The sequence below is a fragment of the Cibotium barometz genome, chromosome 47 (genome assembly GCF_041138505.1).
Source record: "Cibotium barometz isolate CiBa-2024 chromosome 47, ASM4113850v1, whole genome shotgun sequence".
NCBI classification, from domain to species: domain Eukaryota; kingdom Viridiplantae; phylum Streptophyta; class Polypodiopsida; order Cyatheales; family Cibotiaceae; genus Cibotium; species Cibotium barometz.
Genome location: NC_141092.1, coordinates 40,475,954 through 40,493,598, shown reverse-complemented (window position 1 = coordinate 40,493,598; position 17,645 = coordinate 40,475,954). Strand labels below are relative to the sequence as shown.

Sequence of the window (17,645 nt, the reverse complement as noted above, 5' to 3'; positions counted from 1 at the left end):
AATCTGTCATCCTCAACAAGTGGATGATTGGCTTTCCCAAAGCTATGATGCGTCTCACCTGCTCCCACCAAAGAGGATTCCCAATATTTGACGCACATGCCTTCCCTACAGCAGTTCCAGACAAAGCATGTCTCTCATACTCATCACTCACCATCAACTGCTTTTAAGGCACTAGAACATAAGGAAGCCCAACATGAGGAAGTTGTATCCGAAGCAAGTGTCTGAATAATTGCGCAAATCTCCAAAAGACTTCTTCCTAAATTCAACCAGCAAGAAAGTGTGCCTGTAAATGAAGGATACAATCTGGGTGGCTTGCTCTATGACGGGAGAAATCCAGTCCAACTTCCCAATGTCCTTGAGAAGATTGTTGCGGCAGAGCGCCATGCATACAGAAAATGTGATATGAGGAAACCTCTCACACAACAATCTACCGGCTGCCTTGTTCACATTCTCTCCATCAACTACAAACTGGATCACCTTCTCTTCACCCACCGCTTGTACGGCTGCTGGCCACTCTTGGAAAAGCGCTTCTGCACTCTTCCCTATCTCGGACGCATCATGTGATGAGATAAAGAAAGATTGCCCTCTGGAATAGCCAATGACACCATGAATGGATCTGGACCAAGTGTTGCTCCAGCCATCTACAATCTAACAAACTCTGTAGCTGCAGCAAGCAACTGTGCCCTTCTCCATTGCTAGTAAGGTGGTTCTACCATGTCCTTGAAGTAGAAGCTACGAGCGACCTGAACGGCAATGGCGTCATGGTAGAAGAAGCGCACAACACTACCATCCACCTCCTCCTCCTTTGGGTCGCATCTACTCTGAACTGTACTTTGCCTCGAGCGAACAATACCCCTCGCGCCCACTGCTGGTGGTGGTGCTCCAAATGGACTTGCAGTGGGTCCAAAAAATGATGGCATTCCACCAAATGAAGACCTAGTGGTTCCAAAAGTTTGTCTTGAAAGTGCCCACATATGTGGAAGGATCTACTCCCACCCTTGCTCTCCAAGCTGATGAAGATGGCCGCGTCGCTTCATCTTTCCGACGAAGCTCCTCTCGTGCTTCACTAGTGATGTTAGTACAGAACGCAATGTCATGTCCATGCTGATGAAGCAAGTGTGCTCGAATACAAGTTGCACTACTTGACTTTGTAAGGAGACAATATTTGCATGTTCACTTTTTCGCGCCTCTTGTTTTGCAGGCACCCTCCACCCAGCAAGACCACTCTGTAGATTTGGACTTCTTTGAGGTGAAATGAGACTAATCCATGGAGACCATGGACGCAAAGACTGCAAAGAAGGAATGAGGAACATGGGTCATTGCAATGGACAATAAGGACAAGGTGCCAAGAGATTCTGAAAAAAAGAAAGTACACAATAGGGCAGACAGAGTTCGAAGAAAAATAAATTCTTTATTCATTCAACATGAGCAATAGTTTTTGGCAATACAAGTTATAACAGAGACTTTCTACATGGGTTTATTGTCCTGATCCTCATGACTGGTAAGTGCCTCAGCATGAACTAGGGCCACAACAGGTGCTTCTACAGGCTGCAAGTTTCGCCATATGGATGCTCGTCTTCGAGTGTGTCTTGGGACCACTTGCAATAGCAAGCAATCTTCATCATCCCAAAACCACATGGAAGGGCAATGACATCGTCGAGCCCTCCTCTTGCAATGTCAGGCTCTCTCGAAGAGGCAAAGGGCATCGACAATGAGCTGTCTTGATGTATTGTCGCTCAGCCACACAAAAACAACCACCACGCCGCCACTCATAGAATGCCATTAGTGCAAACTATTCAATGCAGCACAATAAGAAGACGAGAGGGATTAATTGAAAAAGAACTTGCTATATTTTAAAAAACGTGTAATTTAATTAAGATACTTCGCATCTATTTTCAAAAAAAGTCAATGATCATTTTAAAAAAACAAGGTCCATTTACAAGTTTTTTTTAAAAACACTTACTGATTAAACTTTATTGACTGTGGAGAGGACCAAGCTGAGAAGTGAATGCGATTCCGAAAGAGAGAGAAAGGGGGGGAGAGAGAAAGGGGGGGAGAGAGAAAGGGGATGTTATATTAACGTCTTCAAAAGGCCAAAGTGACCTATGAGACCAAAGTTACAACCATGTGACATCTGATACACTGTCTAGAAAAGAAAAGAAAGAACTGAAGGTAAGTATCTAGCCCTACAATACATCAGCAGGGAGCATCCGGAAGTAGCAACTAGGGAGAGTGGAAGCTAATGCTACTAGTCAAAATGGGGTACATGAGTACATGGATACATGAATACATGAATATGGGGGAGTAAAAAAGTGACAGTGAATACATGAATATGGGGGAGAGAGGTAAGTACTTGAGCTTTGGGATTTAAATCTCAGCTCTAGGAACTTGTGTACAAGTACACTTGTACAAAACAAACACTGTACTACACGCTTATATGGTGTGGTGAACGTAGTCGTCGTGGTTCCAGAATCCAACGTAGCCGTTGAGGCAACGAGCTCTGCAAGTAGCGCAACAGGCAAGAAGCGAAGGAGCTGCAATGCAGCGTTTTTCTCAACGGGCCAGCACATGTTTTTTTAAATGTTACTTTTTTTTGTTTTTTTTTATGCCACGTGGGCGACGAAGGGCCAGCGAATTTTTATGCCATGTGGGCAGCGAACCCATTTCCCCCCGTTCCGGCCGTTTCTATGTAGTCGACTCGGGGAAACGAAGCTTCCCGTTTCGGGGCGCCGTTTTGCCTGTTTCGTGTGACTATGAGTACAATGATGTTAGACCATGCTACAGGAAGTCATCAAGAAAGAGCGGCAGTGATTATGGTCGGTAGCAGGCAGAAGAGCTTGACGTAGTCATCAGTAGGTGGTCACTATAGAAGATCGCAGGGAGTGATGCGCGAAACTAGTCGATAGCAAGCGGAAGACAAAATGAATAACAAGGCTATGATAACATGTTGAAGTTCATGGTGGATCAAACATGAGCATTATCATGGTGGATTAAGCCTAAGCAAGCACATGATTCAGTGATTAACAATAAGCAAAGCAAATAATAGAGACAACATAATAATATAAAGCGTGAGGATTATTTTATTCATGAATATGAGCCTCGTTATATAGGCTTTGAGTAGATCTGATTAGGTGATCCTAATCTTATATATACCTAGATGAATCTAGGAACATGCCCAAATTCACCTTATAAGAAAGTGCAATCTATAAACTCATGGTAGTCATCCACAAGACAATAAACCATGAACTCCATCATGCATAGTATAGACTAGATACTACGACATCCCCACTAATGTCATTAGTGCCCAATAGTGGGTGTAGAACTTGGTATCAATATATGCTCCCACACACACACACACCCTCGCACACACACCATACATTCATACAAAGGTCTAATCTTGCTTAAGATACTAATGAGACGCTCCCATATTCTCTCCATGATTCCAACGTGTAAACTGAGTTATCAATCAGCTACATTCCCTCACCCTGATTTCGCTCCTACTTGATTCCCTGCCGAGCTGCGCCGATTTTGCTTTTGAGAGTTTTACTACTAGTGATTATAGATTTGACCGATGCACCTATTCCCCTAAGGTTAGGCTTCATATATTATCCCTCATTCCCATGTATACATCAATTTTATCCAACAATCCCTCCATCAAATTGATGACCCTCAACCTTGGTAGTAGTACCATGGGAAGCTACATAGCTTGATCACACCTGTACAACTCCTATGCTCCCAACCTTGTACTCACCCCAGTTGCAATGGCAGTAGACTCATTTGTGTACCCTAGCCCCAACATGATCTCACTCCAAATTTGGCCTATGGTTTGCAAAATGAGAGGATTCAATCCGCATATATGATTTACATATGAGTTAGGATCCTTATGAGCACTTAGAGGGCCCAATCAATGTCAACAAAATTGGCCTCATGAGAGGCCACAACATCAGCTGGTTCTTCTTCATCTTCAACCTCCACCGGGTTTGCAGATAGCCTCTTCTTGGTGAAGCAATCTTTCTCGAAGTGTCCAAGCTTACCATAGAAGCGGAACTTGCAGATAGCCTCTTCTTGGTGAAGCAATCTTTCTCGAAGTGTCCAAGCTTACCATAGAAGCGGAACTTACTCTTTCCTTTGTCTTTAAATGTTGACTTCGATTGTAGATGTTAGAAGTCATCTCCTGTCTGTTTGTATACACCAGGGCCTTTGTTGTGGGTGTGCCCGCCCTTATCAGGTGTTTTACCATTTTTCCACACTCCCCGTATTTTTCCCTATTTTTTCCCATTTTTCCTAGTGGTGGGAGGGCTGCCAGATGATGCCAGGAGCACCCCAGTGCTGGCCGACTGGATCTTCATCAGTCGTGGGCTTCAGGGCTGCTGGCCGACTGCTTTTTATCAGTCGTGGGCATCAGTATGCTGGCCCACTGCATTTATGCAGTCGTGGGATTTTTCTCCAGTCGTGGGCACTCTTGCTGCTGGCCGACTGCCCTATCTGGGATGTATATATAGCCCCTCAGCCCCCACCACTTCCTCATTCAGTTTTTCCGGGATCTTGTGTATAGAGAAGAGTTTACACACCTATCTCTCTGTGTTTCTTGTGCTGTTTATTTTCTGCAGTCTACTTGCTCTTGTCTACCCAAGTTTGGTTATCATTTCCACTGCATATTCTGACATGGTATCAGAGCCCTAGGCTCTAGGAGATCTTGGGCGTTTTTCTGAGCAAGAGGGGGAGCAACAGGTTGCTGATTGGTGGACTGTTTCGGGCTGAACGGGAAGAGAAGGTGCAAGAGGAAGGCGGGCAAAGGTGCTGGACAGCCACTTGCAGATTTTCAGATTTTTTTTCCCACCCACCCACCCTTTCAGGTTACTCTCCGCGATGGCAGATTTATTAGAGATGGCTGAGAAGCACGTGAAGATTCCGACTCTCCCCACGTTCCCAGTGGATCGTCAGTTGGACGGGTCCAATTACGGCATCTGGAAGGTCATGATGGAGTCAGTTCTGGAGTCATATGACCTTGCTGATTTTATTATCATAGGGGTGCCACGGCCGGAAGCTGAGGAAGGGGAGTTATTATCGACGAGGAAGGACCGAGAGGCACAGGCACACATGTGGGATCGTGTCAACGCCAGGGTCCGGTCGTTTATTTTCCTCAATTGCACACCACAAGTGATCAACCATGTGAAGCACATGACGCTGGCGAGAGGCATATGGGAGCACTTGGCTTCTTTGTACAACAGGGTGTCACCCATGAAACGGATATCCTTGGAAGTGCAGATGCGGGTTATGAACCCTGCAAAGTCTTCGACGATGCGGGAACACATTAACAAGCTGCAGGCCCTTCAGCAGGAAGTCCTTCAAGCTGGGAAAGAGACATCATCCGAAGATATGGCCATCACGTTACTTTCCCACTTGCCTGGTCAGTATTCTGCTTTCTATTTCTCGTTGATCACGAGTGGCAGGCTCAACACCATTACTTGGGAGGAGCTTGTGCCAATGGTCTTGGACTAGGAGGAACGTTTCACGAACCCTCCTCACGGCGGAGGTTCAGAGGCCTTAACTGGCCAACGGTCGAAAGGCCGTAATAGCAACAAGGGCAAAGGGAAGGCTTCACCGGAGAAGTCTTCTGAGAAGAAGCCTGATCCAGAACGAGAGAAGCTGAAGGCCGAAAGATCTTGTAATGATTGTGGCGAGAAAGGCCACTACTGGAGTAAGTGCCCTAAGTGGGCAGGGAAGAGTGCTGATTCCTCAGCCTCAGCTACGAAGACTCCGGCATTTGTGCACTTAGAGATGGTGGACTCCGATGCTTCATCATCTTCGAGCGAGGAGGCAGTTGGCTTCACCGCGAAGGATACCCGGGAATGGATTCTCGACAGTGGTGCTTCCAGGCACATGACTCCATCCCGTGACTTCTTTCTGGATCTAAAACGGCAGTCAGGTCGTATCTTTACTGGCGATAACTCCACTATTCCGATACATAGTGAGGGCCGGATGGAGATTATTCCCGACGGCAAGGGGGGCAAGCATGCTTCCCGTGTTCTTTATGTCCCTGCTCTGGGTTTTCATCTTCTGTCAGTGCATGAGGTATGCAAGACTGGCTTTCGGGTGGAATTTGAGGAGCATTCAGTTGCTCTAAGGGACCGTGAAACAGGCAAAGTTGTTTGGGAAGGCGGTGTGGAGAATGGCATCTACAAGCTCTCTGCACTCTCCTCATTCTCAGGTCGGAGATTTGTGGCACTTTCGTTTTGGCCACTTAAATGTGGATGCTTTGCGGCGCGCCTTCTGGGACCAGATGGTGGTTGGCTTGCCAGATGTTGGTAGTAGGCAAGGACGCTGCAGTTCTTGCATACGTGGTGAGCAGCACAGGGAATCCTTTCCGAAGCAAGCTTCCAGGCGGGCTTCGAAACCTTTGGAGTTGATTCACACTGACTTGTGTGGACCACAGCAGATACCATCCTTGAGAGGATCTCTCTTCTTCATGCTGCTTGTTGATGATTGTACCAGATTCACGTGGGTCTACTTTCTTTCCCAGAAGGACCAGGCTTTTGCTCGGTTCAAGGATTGGCACGTGATGGTGGAGAAAGAGTCTGGATTTCAGGTCAAGACTCTCAGGGCTGACAAAGGAGGTGAATTCTCCTCGACTGTATTTTTCCGGTTTTGTGCAGATCATGGCATCAAGAGGGAATTGGCCAATACCGGATCGCCTTCGGAGAATGGAGTTGTTGAACGTAAGAACAGGACTGTGGTAGAGATGGCGAGGACCATGCTGGAGCATCGTGATCTTCCTCGTCCACTTTGGGGTGAGGCTGTGGCAACGGCTGTCCATACCATTAACCGCTCTCCGACGGCTTCTGTACCCCATATGACTCCATTTGAGGCATATTTTGGCAACCTGATGTCTCGCACTTCCGTGTCTTTAGGAGTGACGCGTATGTACATATTCCGAAGAAGCAGAGGGGGAAGCTTGACTCCAAGTCCCGCAAGCTGGTATTTGTGGGGTATAACTCTCTTTCCAAGGGATACAGGTTGTATGATCCAGAGAGGAACGAGATTGTTGTCAGCCGGGATGTGGTCTTTGACGAGCATGTTCCAGCATCCACTGTCGTGGAGCCGCCACTTCTTGGAGATCCAAAAGAGTCTGATGATGATTCCCATTCTATCACTCCAGTTGATCCACCTCAGTCATCACAGGAGGTTGAGCCCGCAACTGGAGTTGAGCCCCCGCGACCACAGGAGGCTCCACAATCTGTTCGAGTACCTAGGTGGTTGTTAGACACCCTTCGGGAGTCGGGTGTCACGGAGCTACCCTCCGAGTGGACCACAGAGGACGGCCCTCGAAGATCACATCGAGTCCGAGATAAAAGCAACACGGTGGAGCTTCTTCAGGTGAACTATGCTTTGATGTCTCGTATCATGCGGGACAAAGAGCCCACTTCCGTAAAGGAAGCCCTTTCACAGGATACTTGGAGGAAAGCCATGCAGGTGGAACTTGATGCCATCGAGAAGAACAACACTTGGGAGTTGGTACCGGCCGTCGAAGCGGTCAGTCATTGGTGTCAAATGGGTCTTTAAGACCAAGTACGCGTCTGTGTTAGAAGTCATCTCCTGTCTAGATTTATACACTAGGGCCTTTGTTGTGGGTGTGCCCGCCCTTATGAGGTGTTTTCCCATTTTTCCCCACACTCCGTATTTTTTCCCCTATTTTTTCCCATTTTTCTGAGGCTTGGGAGGGCTGCCAGGTGATGCCAGGAGCACCCCAGTGCTGGCCGACTCCATGTTGATCAGTCGTGGGCTACTGGGCTGCTGGCCGACTGGATTTCATCAGTCGTGGGCACCTGTTTGCTGGCCGACTGCATTTATGCAGTCGTGGGACCCTTTATCAATCGTGGGCTTTCTTTATGCTGGCCGACTGCCCTCTATGGGAGGTATATATAGGTCCTCAGCCCCCATACCTCATATGTATCATATTCGGGATCTTCTTGTGTATATCAGAGCAGAGTTACACGCCTACATCTCTCTCTTTTTGTGCTGTTTTTTCTGCTTGCGTTTTTTGCTCTTGTGTTCCCAGATTTGGTCATCATCTCCGCTGCATATTCTGACATGGTATCAGAGCCTAGGCTCTAGATAGGTCTTGGGATTTGTGTGAGCAAGAGGGGGCTGTTTTGTGGCTGATTGGTGGACTGTTTTGGACTGTTCGGGAAGAGGAGAAGCAAGAGGAAGGCGGGCTGATTTGCTGGACAGCCACTTGCAGGTATCAGTTCTTCTTTGTTCCCACCCACCCACCCTTTTCAGAGTACATCCCCGCTATGGCAGATCTGTTTGAGATGGCCGAGAGACATGTGAAGATCCCGACTCTCCCCACGTTCCCGGTGGACCGTCAGTTGGACGGGAGCAACTACGGCATATGGAAGGTGATGATGGAATCCGTTCTGGAGTCCTACGATCTCGCCGATTTCGTCGTTGTTGGTGTTCCACGGCCGGAAGTAGAGGAAGGGGAGTTACCGTCAACCCGAAAGGACCGGGAGGCCCAGACACAGATGTGGGATCGTGTCAACGCCGTCCGTTCGTTTATTTTCCTCAACTGCACACCACAGGTAATTAATCATATAAAGCATATGACGCTGGCCAGAGGTATTTGGCAGCATTTGGCCTCACTTTACAACAGGGTATCGCCCATGAAGAGGATTTCCTTGGAAGTACAGATGCGGGTTATGAGCCCTGCAAAGTCGTCGACAATGCGGGAGCATATTAACAAGCTGCAGGCTCTTCAGCAGGAGGTTCTTCAGGCTGGGAAGGAGATATCGTCAGAGGACATGGCCATCACATTGCTGTCACATTTGCCCTCTTCGTATTCAGCATTCTACTCGTCGTTGATTACCAGTGGCAGGCTCAGCACCATCACGTGGGAGGAGCTTGTGCCCATGGTCTTGGACCAGGAGGAACGATTCACGAACCCTCCTCAGGGTGGAGGTTCGGAGGCCTTTACTGGCCAACGGTCGAAAGGCCGTAACTCGGGCAAGGGGAAGGCTTCATTGGAGAAGTCTTCTGAGAAGATGTCCGACGCTGACCGCGAGAAGCTGAAGGCAGAGAGGACCTGTAATGATTGTGGCGAGAAAGGCCACTACTGGAGGCAGTGTCCCAAGCGGAAGACCGAGAAGGGTGAAGACTCCTCAGCAATCACGAAGACTCCGGCTTTTGTGCACCTGGAGGTGATGGACACAGATGCTTCATTTTCTTCAGGCAGGGAGGAGATTGGAGGACTCTCCGCAACGGATACTCGGGAGTGGATTCTCGATAGTGGTGCTTCCAGGCACATGACTCCTTCCCGTTCCGGTTTACAGGATCTCTGCAGGTGTTCTGGTCATATTCTTACTGGGGATACGTCCACTATCCCAGTTCACAGTGAGGACAGGATGGAGATAGTTCCCGATGGCAGAGGGGGGAAGCATTCCTCCCAGGTGTTGTATGTTCCGGCACTTGGTTTTCATCTGTTGTCAGTGCATCAGGTTTGCAAGACTGGCGTACGGGTGGAGTTTGATGAGCATTTTGTTGCTCTCCGGGACAAAGCAACAGGCCAAGTGGTTTGGGAAGGTGGAGTGGAGAATGGAGTCTACAGGCTTTCAGCACTCTCTCTCCCAGGTCCTCAAGATTGTGATGAGTGGCAGTGTGGCAATAGCTACTCAGGTGTGGATACGCTGCAGGTGCGGGCTTTCCAAGACCAGGTGGTGGATAGCTTACCAGTAGATGGCAGCAGTTGGCAGGAACTTTCCAGTACTGAGGTTGGTAGTTCTTGTGTTCGTGAGTCAGAGGAAGCTGAACAGGTCACTTATGCTCTGATGTCTCGTCGTGTTCGGGACATAGAACTTCCAGTAGTTGAGGATGTTCTTTCCACGGGGACCTTTCGGAAAGCCAGGCAGGTGACAGGTGTTTACTTGCATAAGGAGGTGGTTTCTCCAGGCTTTGTGGTTCCGGATTCAGAGGGGGTGGTTGACAGGTTTCATCAGGTTTCCAGGACTTGCTTGTGCACCGTAACAGGTGTTGATCCTTGTGAGCAGTGTGATGTCTCTGTGATTCAGAAGCTGTATGGTTCATGGATCTGGTTGATGGACACCGGATTGGACGGGAGCTTCTTGATGAGACAGTTGAGCTCTTGGTTGCAGATATCTCTTTGTGAGGCAGGATTGCGTTTCCTGTGGTTTCTGCGGCATGCGAAGGATCATGGACTCTTGTACACAGGAGGGGGATTGTTGGATGGAGTCCAACTCCACGGTTGGAGTGACTCGGTTTGGGGAGGAGATCCGGACACGAGGAGATCTACTTATGCCCCAGGAGCAGTTTTACGGAGCATGAGGAGGTTACATTGCAGGTTTGGGCTTCCACTGGAGGAACCCTTGGTCATCCAGAGGCACTTTGTTCGTGAACAGATTGTTGCTGATGACATCTTGCTGGAGTTCTGTTCGACGGAGGACAGTACGGTGGACCTCTTCACGAAGTCGCTCTCAGGATTTGCTCAGGCGGCACCCCAGCTCCCAGTGGTTGGTTACACAGCCAGGAGCTGAGAGGGGGTGTTAGAAGTCATCTCCTGTCTAGATTTATACACCAGGGCCTTTGTTGTGGGTGTGCCCGCCCTTATGAGGTGTTTTCCCATTTTTCCCCACACTCCGTATTTTTTCCCCTATTTTTTCCCATTTTTCTGAGGCTTGGGAGGGCTGCCAGGTGATGCCAGGAGCACCCCAGTGCTGGCCGACTCCATGTTGATCAGTCGTGGGCTACTGGGCTGCTGGCCGACTGGATTTCATCAGTCGTGGGCACCTGTTTGCTGGCCGACTGCATTTATGCAGTCGTGGGACCTTTTATCAGTCGTGGGCTTTCTTTATGCTGGCCGACTGCCCTCTATGGGAGGTATATATAGGTCCTCAGCCCCCATACCTCATATGTATCATATTCGGGATCTTCTTGTGTATATCAGAGCAGAGTTACACGCCTACATCTCTCTCTTTTTGTGCTGTTTTTTCTGCCTGCGTTTTTTGCTCGTGTTCCCAGATTTGGTCATCATCTCCGCTGCATATTCTGACAGTCTGATGGGTCGGTGGACAAACACAAAGCCAGGCTTGTGGCTATAGGTTATGCTCAGCGGCCAGGCATCGACTATGAGGATACCTTTGCACCGACAGCGCGGATGACCACGATTCGGACCGTTCTTGCCCTTGCTTCTTCTCAGAGGTGGCCCGTGTACCAGATGGATGTAAAATCTGCGTTCCTTAATGGTGACCTGCAGGAGGAGGTGTACGTTGAGCAGCCTCCAGGCTTTATTGTTCCAGGATCGGAAGGGATGGTTTACAGGTTACGTAAGGCCTTGTATGGTCTTAAGCAGGCTGGAATCAGAAGATTGATTCCTTCTTTATTCGGACTAGATTTCAGAGATCAGTTGCAGATCCGAACCTGTATCTCTTTCGGGAACGCGGCATGGTCACACTTATCATCCTTTATGTGGATGATCTCATTCTCACCGGCGGTCATGTGGAGCACATTGGAGTGACGAAGGCTGCCTTGTCAAAGGAGTTTGAGATGACCGACTTAGGCTTACTCCACTTCTTCTTGGGATTGGAGATCTGGCAGACCCAGAGGGGTTTTTTTGTCTCTCAACAGCGGTATGTTCATGAGTTGCTGGAGGCCTTTGGGATGGAGAACTGCAAGCCTATTACTTCGCCGATGGACCCGAACACAAAGTTAACCGTTACAGATCCTTGTGAGCCAGTTGATGCCTCGCAGTACCGGAAGTTGGTTGGTTCATTGATCTGGTTACTGAACACCAGATTGGACTTGAGCTTCTCCATGGGGCTGTTGAGCTCTTTTATGCAGACGCCATTGAAGACTCATTGGGACACAGGATTGCGGATCTTGCGGTATCTGCAGAGTACGAAGGATCTGGGACTCTTTTACACAGGCGGGAATGGAGTCAAGCTCCAAGGTTGGAGTGACTCAGATTGGGGAGGAGATCCAGACACGAGGAGATCTACTTCAGGATACACTTTTACCCTTGGCTCAGGAGCAGTTTCTTGGAGCAGCAAGAGGCAGCCAACTATTGCCCTTTCTTCGACAGAGGCAGAGTACCGAGCTGCTTGTGGTGCTGCTTGTGAGGTTGTATGGCTGCGGAGTCTCCTAGGCGAGATTGGGTTTCCACAGAGGGAGCCCACAGTCATCCAGTGCGATAACCAGAGTTGTATAGCTATTGCTCGGAACCCGGTTTTCCATGCCCGGACCAAGCATATAGAGATACAGTATCACTTTGTACGTGAGAAGATCTTGGCGGGTGACATCTTGCTACTTTATTGTTCGACGGAGGACAATGCGACAGACCTCTTCACGAAGTCTCTACCTCAGGCTACACTCAGGCAGCACTCCAGCTCCCTTGGGTTGGTTTCACAGTCAGGAGCTGAGAGGGGATGTTAGAAGTCATCTCCTGTCTATTTGTATACACCAGGGCCTTTGTTGTGGGTGTGCCCGCCCTTATGAGGTGTTTTACCATTTTTCCACACTGCCCGTATTTTTCTCTATTTTTTCCCATTTTTCTTAGTGGTGGGAGGGCTGCCAGATGATGCCAGGAGCACCCCAGTGCTGGCCGACTGGATCTTCATCAGTCGTGGGCTTCAGGGCTGTTGGCCGACTGCTTTTTATCAGTCGTGGGCATCGGTATGCTGGCCGACTGCATTTATGCAGTCATGGGATTTTTCTCCAGTCGTGGGCACTCTTGCTGCTGGCCGACTGCCCTATCTGGGATGTATATATAGCCCCTCAGCCCCCACCACTTCCTCATTCAGTTTTTCCGGGATCTTGTGTATAGAGAAGAGTTTACACACCTATCTCTCTGTGTTTCTTGTGTTGTTTATTTTCTGCAGTCTACTTGCTCTTGTCTACCCAAGTTTGGTTATCATTTCCGTTGCATATTCTGACAGTAGATCCCTTGTTGAAGTGCCTTTTTGTGAAGGCAAAGTGGTGCTAGTGGTGTTTTGCCTTTTGATCTTCTTTTCCACTCCAAAAGAGCTACAGTGATGTCAGCTAGTGTTGGAGAAGGCAAGTTGGTGAGGGTGGTGACTATGTTGCCATAGTCCTCATGGAGCAAACTTTTTAACAATAATGCAATGCATACATCTTCTTCCATATTTAAGTTAATCCCTGCAAGCTGTGTGGTTAGGCTTCTCATCAGATTTAGGTGAGAGGCAAGAGGCTCTCCCCTATTTAACTTAAGTTCAAACAATTGAATTAGAATGCTGATCTTGGAGCTCTTAGCTTGAGCACCAAACAATACGTCCAACTCTTCCCAAGCTTCATTTGAAGTGCTTCTTCCATCTATGTGATGGATAAACTAATCACTCGAGCCCAAAGCTATGCTAGCAAGAGCCTTTTCATCCTTACTAACCCACAATGCTTCCCCCTCCCTAGTTGTAGGCTTTTTCTCCTTTCCATTGGCAATGCTCCATAACCCCTTTCTCATTAATGTAAATTTAATCCTAGTATGCCATGTATGAAAGCTTGTTCCTTCAAATTTATCTTTTAGGGAAGATCTTACCTCAAAGAGGCAATGTCTAGTCCCTTTACAAGAAAATAAGTACAAAGATTAATCCCACATGGTTTAAGTAATGAGCCCTCCCAAAATTAGATATACATGAGAATAAATGTGGAATAAAATCTGAAAATGTGGAACAAAAATTGATTCCGACAGCTGATTCAGACAGCTAACTCACAAACCTGAGTTCAAGAGCTGACTCGAACAACTGACTCCGACACCTAAATCCAAAATCTGACTCAAACAACTGACTCAGATAGCTGACTCCGAAATCTGGCGATCAGCTAACTCAGATAGCCGACTCCGAAATCTAACTCACTGAGCTGACTTAGATAGCTGACTCCGTAATCTGATTCAGACAGATGCCTCAGATATCAAACTCCAAAATCTGACTCTGTGTTCGGATTCCGTCAGCTGATTCAAAGAAAGTAAACCCCGCCATAAAAATAAACCTGGCCAAAAAAGTAAACCTGGCTAGAAAGTAGGTGTCAACCGATAGGTTATTGGCTATCAGCAGAGCATGTTGTTGACTATTAGCAGCAAGTCGTGGATTGTCAGCAGTAGGTTGTTGACTGTCAACAGCAAGTCGTGGCTTGTTAGCAGTAGGTCGTCGGATTGTCAGAGAGCAAGTTGTTGACCGTCAACAGAAGGTCGTCGGATTGTCAGCAGGCAGGTCATTGACCGTCAGCACAGCAAGTTGTCTGACTATTCAGCAAGTTGTCTGACTATTCAGCAAGTCGTCAACCGTCAATAGGCAGTCACTGCAGCAGATCACACGAGATTGAAGCGAGCAGTGATGCGCAGGACTAGTTGACAGAGCAAGCGGAAAACAAAATGAATAACAAGGCTTTGATACCATGTTCTTCAACAATTATGATCGCGTAGGTCCGCGGTCATAGTCAATGCCACCATCTGTAGTGTAGAGTCAACCCATGAAGATGTAGTAGAAACTGCAGAGCAGTTACCCCACCTCTCACGACCATCCGAACTCATCTTGGGCCCTGCAATGTCAAGACATGGTGTCCAAGAGTAAAGTCTACCTACTCCATGTGTGGACCATTACGAGATAATGGTCCAGTGTAGCAGGTAGCCTATTTGGCAGTGTGCCAAATCTAATCCAAGCCGTCTCTAAACAATCTGGCCCCTAAGCCAAACAGAAATCTGGTACAAGTACATCCCATGCTTGTCGGATGGCTACAAAGCCTTCTTGAAGAGTGTCGCAAAACTGTTGCAATACGGGATTATCACAACGGAAAGATTGCGAATCAAAATGCAATTGTCTATGTTTGGGATCAACAAACAATTCTCTTCTATAGTAAATAGCTACAGATTGGGCCATGAGGAAAAAGAGAGGAGAAACACAGGCGGAGGATACAAGAGGCACAAAAAAACAAGAAGACACAAACAAACAAGAGGCACAAAAAAACAAGAAGACACAGACATTCAAAGAAGAGGAGAGGGGAGCAAAGCAAAAAATAAGAGAAAAGCAAGCAAATTATGTAACACATAAGAAATAAGAGAGACAAAGAGAAAGGGTGCACACACACACAGTCGCACCTAAAAAGATGACAAATGGAGGATTTACGAGCAGTAGGAGAGGGAGCAGGCGACAGATGGTAGGCACGCAAGGCTGCAGAGACAGCAACAGACAGCAACAGGCAGGAGGAGGCAAGGCAGTCGACGCTATAGAGGTAGCAAACGAGAGGAGGGTGACCAACGCTACAAGGATGACAGGTGCCCGGCACTGCAAACACAGCGTAGGATGGCAGGCAGTATGCGGCGCTGCAAAGCTCTCGCATGCTCACTCACACACCACACCAACACCACACGCACGCACGCACGCACGCATGCAAAACACTAATGATGGACTTACACAATAATGATTAGCACAATGAAAGGTTAACACAAGGAATTCCATAAAGCGATTCATTAAGCATTCATTAATCAAAACAATGGAACGTACATGTTTATAGGCTCACCAAGACACCAAGAGCTCTCACATGAAGCAATGATGTCAAAGACTATTGCCACCTAGCTCTTCTAGATCCATCCTAAGTAGATTCACTTGGTAATTGCAACTATATGTTTATGGAACTAACCTTAGACAATGTTCTTGTCAATGAAGCATTTCTTCAGCAATTCTTTGGAGATGTCCAAATACGACTACAACTCCCAGATCAGCGTTACATATAAGTTATGCTTCTTTATAAAGAAGCAGCGTAGAGCCCTTCCCTGTTTGACTGAATGCAAGTGCCAAAGTATGCTCTCATCGTCTGCAATGTGAGGAGGGGCAATGGAAATAAGAAAGTGAGACGTGGACAATCTGCAAAGCATGCTCCCTTGAAGTGCAGCAACAGAAGAGTGTGGAATGCCCAAACTCAAACGGCAAACTGTACACACTTCTCTCACCTCTGTCATTTTATCAGGTCATATCTATTCTTGGACAATAATTTTTTCCTAACATCAATCTCCATCCTCAACACAACCCCCACCGCCCTAGGAATATGCGCTCTTGGCTTCCTCGTCATTTGCCATTTCCAATTGAAAGGGGTCCCTACATCTACTGGATGGGCCCCTGCTGACTGGCAGGCATAGTTCTCTAACCTGTTCCTAACCCGTCCAACCGATTTACCCACCTAACCCCACCCTCCCCCACTCCCCGGCCCCAATAAAAGAAAATAAACAAACAAACAAAAGAAGGGGCTTAGCACAGGATGGGGTTGGTCCCCCTAAATCTTGAAAAGTATGTAAGGCTGATTACAGAACATTCCCCGGGATGGGAAAGACTGCACATCCACCGTGGCGGCCTGGATGGGCCCATGCTGACAGGCAGCATGGTTCTGTAACAAGCCTAATCCCCCCACCCCCTCCTCCAACACACACACACACAGGAAAAAAAACAAACAAACAAAAGTACTTTAGTCCTACTGGCAACAGACCACGCTGCCAAGTTGAAACCCTGGTCAGAGCATGGTTGCAGAGGCGTGGTGTTTTTTTTTCCTCAGTTCGCCCTTATTTAGAGAATACCATGAAGCTTACCTCCAATCCGGCGCTGGAGGGGAACGAAGAACGGCTTCTCAAAACGGGGAGAAATCTGCTGCTTGATGAGGTTGAGAAGGTCCTCCGATCAAACGCAGATGATGTCGAAGAAGCCCTCCTCCCACCACCTGCTACCGTATGATGAGCACGCAATGTCTGCAGATGCTGCTGTGCATACATCATCCACCTACCCATGGCTGCCGGCTGGCCAGCCAGCAGTCATACTACAATACTACATACACTACATAAAAACTAAGGGTACATTCACACGTCCGTCACGTTGTTGACGTGTGTTGCATGTACTAGTCCCCAACCCGTCTTGGAAAGGATAACATAGAGATATATAAATTTGAAGCCCATTCTGTGGGTCTCGTGGTCTACTTTAAGAAAGCACGAAACTTGGCTACCTATATATGAAGGCACCACGCTTGCATACGCATGAAAAGCGAAGGTCCAAATTATGGAGCAAAATGATAGGAGTATTCATCGTTAGAAGCAAGCGATGAGGAGGGTAACCACCACCACCTAAGTTCAAACTATTTAAGTACTTAATTGCATACAATATAGTATCATGTGTAGAAGAAACAATCAAATCCGCACTAAGGTATTTTTTCTGGTCAAGGTAATGCACTTAAGGCTAGTTCATTGATCTCATCGACCTCTTGATTTTGTGGTGCAAGAACAGCGTGGTCTTTGAAGAAGCATGCATAGTAGATGGTGTTTGATTGTGTTCAACAGGCTGCTTTGGCTCTTTCAATGAAAAGGAGTCTTAACAGTTGTCAATCAAGAGCATATGATACCATCCTTGTGGTCGTTTATTTGAACAATGGTGGTTTTTTTTCCTCGATGGACCAGGTGGATCAAGTAAAATATATCTTTATAATACATTGCTATCTCAATTACGTGGAGAGAATCAAGTTGCTTTGGCATGTGCATCTTTTGGAATAATTGCATTGTTATTTTCAAATGGATGTACCTTAAAAATCCCATTGTTATTTTCAAATGGATGTACCATGTACTCACATTTAAAAATCCCATTGGTTCTCAA

General features: G+C 47.5%; 1 protein-coding gene across 2 annotated transcripts in view; it reads right to left on the bottom strand.

Moving 5' to 3' along the window:
* Positions 1-16,866, bottom strand: part of LOC147611680 (uncharacterized) — a 91,445-nt gene extending 74,579 nt beyond the window's left edge. For both annotated transcript variants that reach the window (XM_086784727.1, XM_086784728.1), the window contains exon 1: positions 16,598-16,866. In XM_086784727.1, the coding sequence (XP_086640853.1) occupies positions 16,598-16,792 (195 nt within the window). In that variant the 5' untranslated portion in view covers positions 16,793-16,866. The remainder of the gene's footprint in view (positions 1-16,597) is intronic.
* Positions 16,867-17,645: the final 779 nt, after the last annotated feature.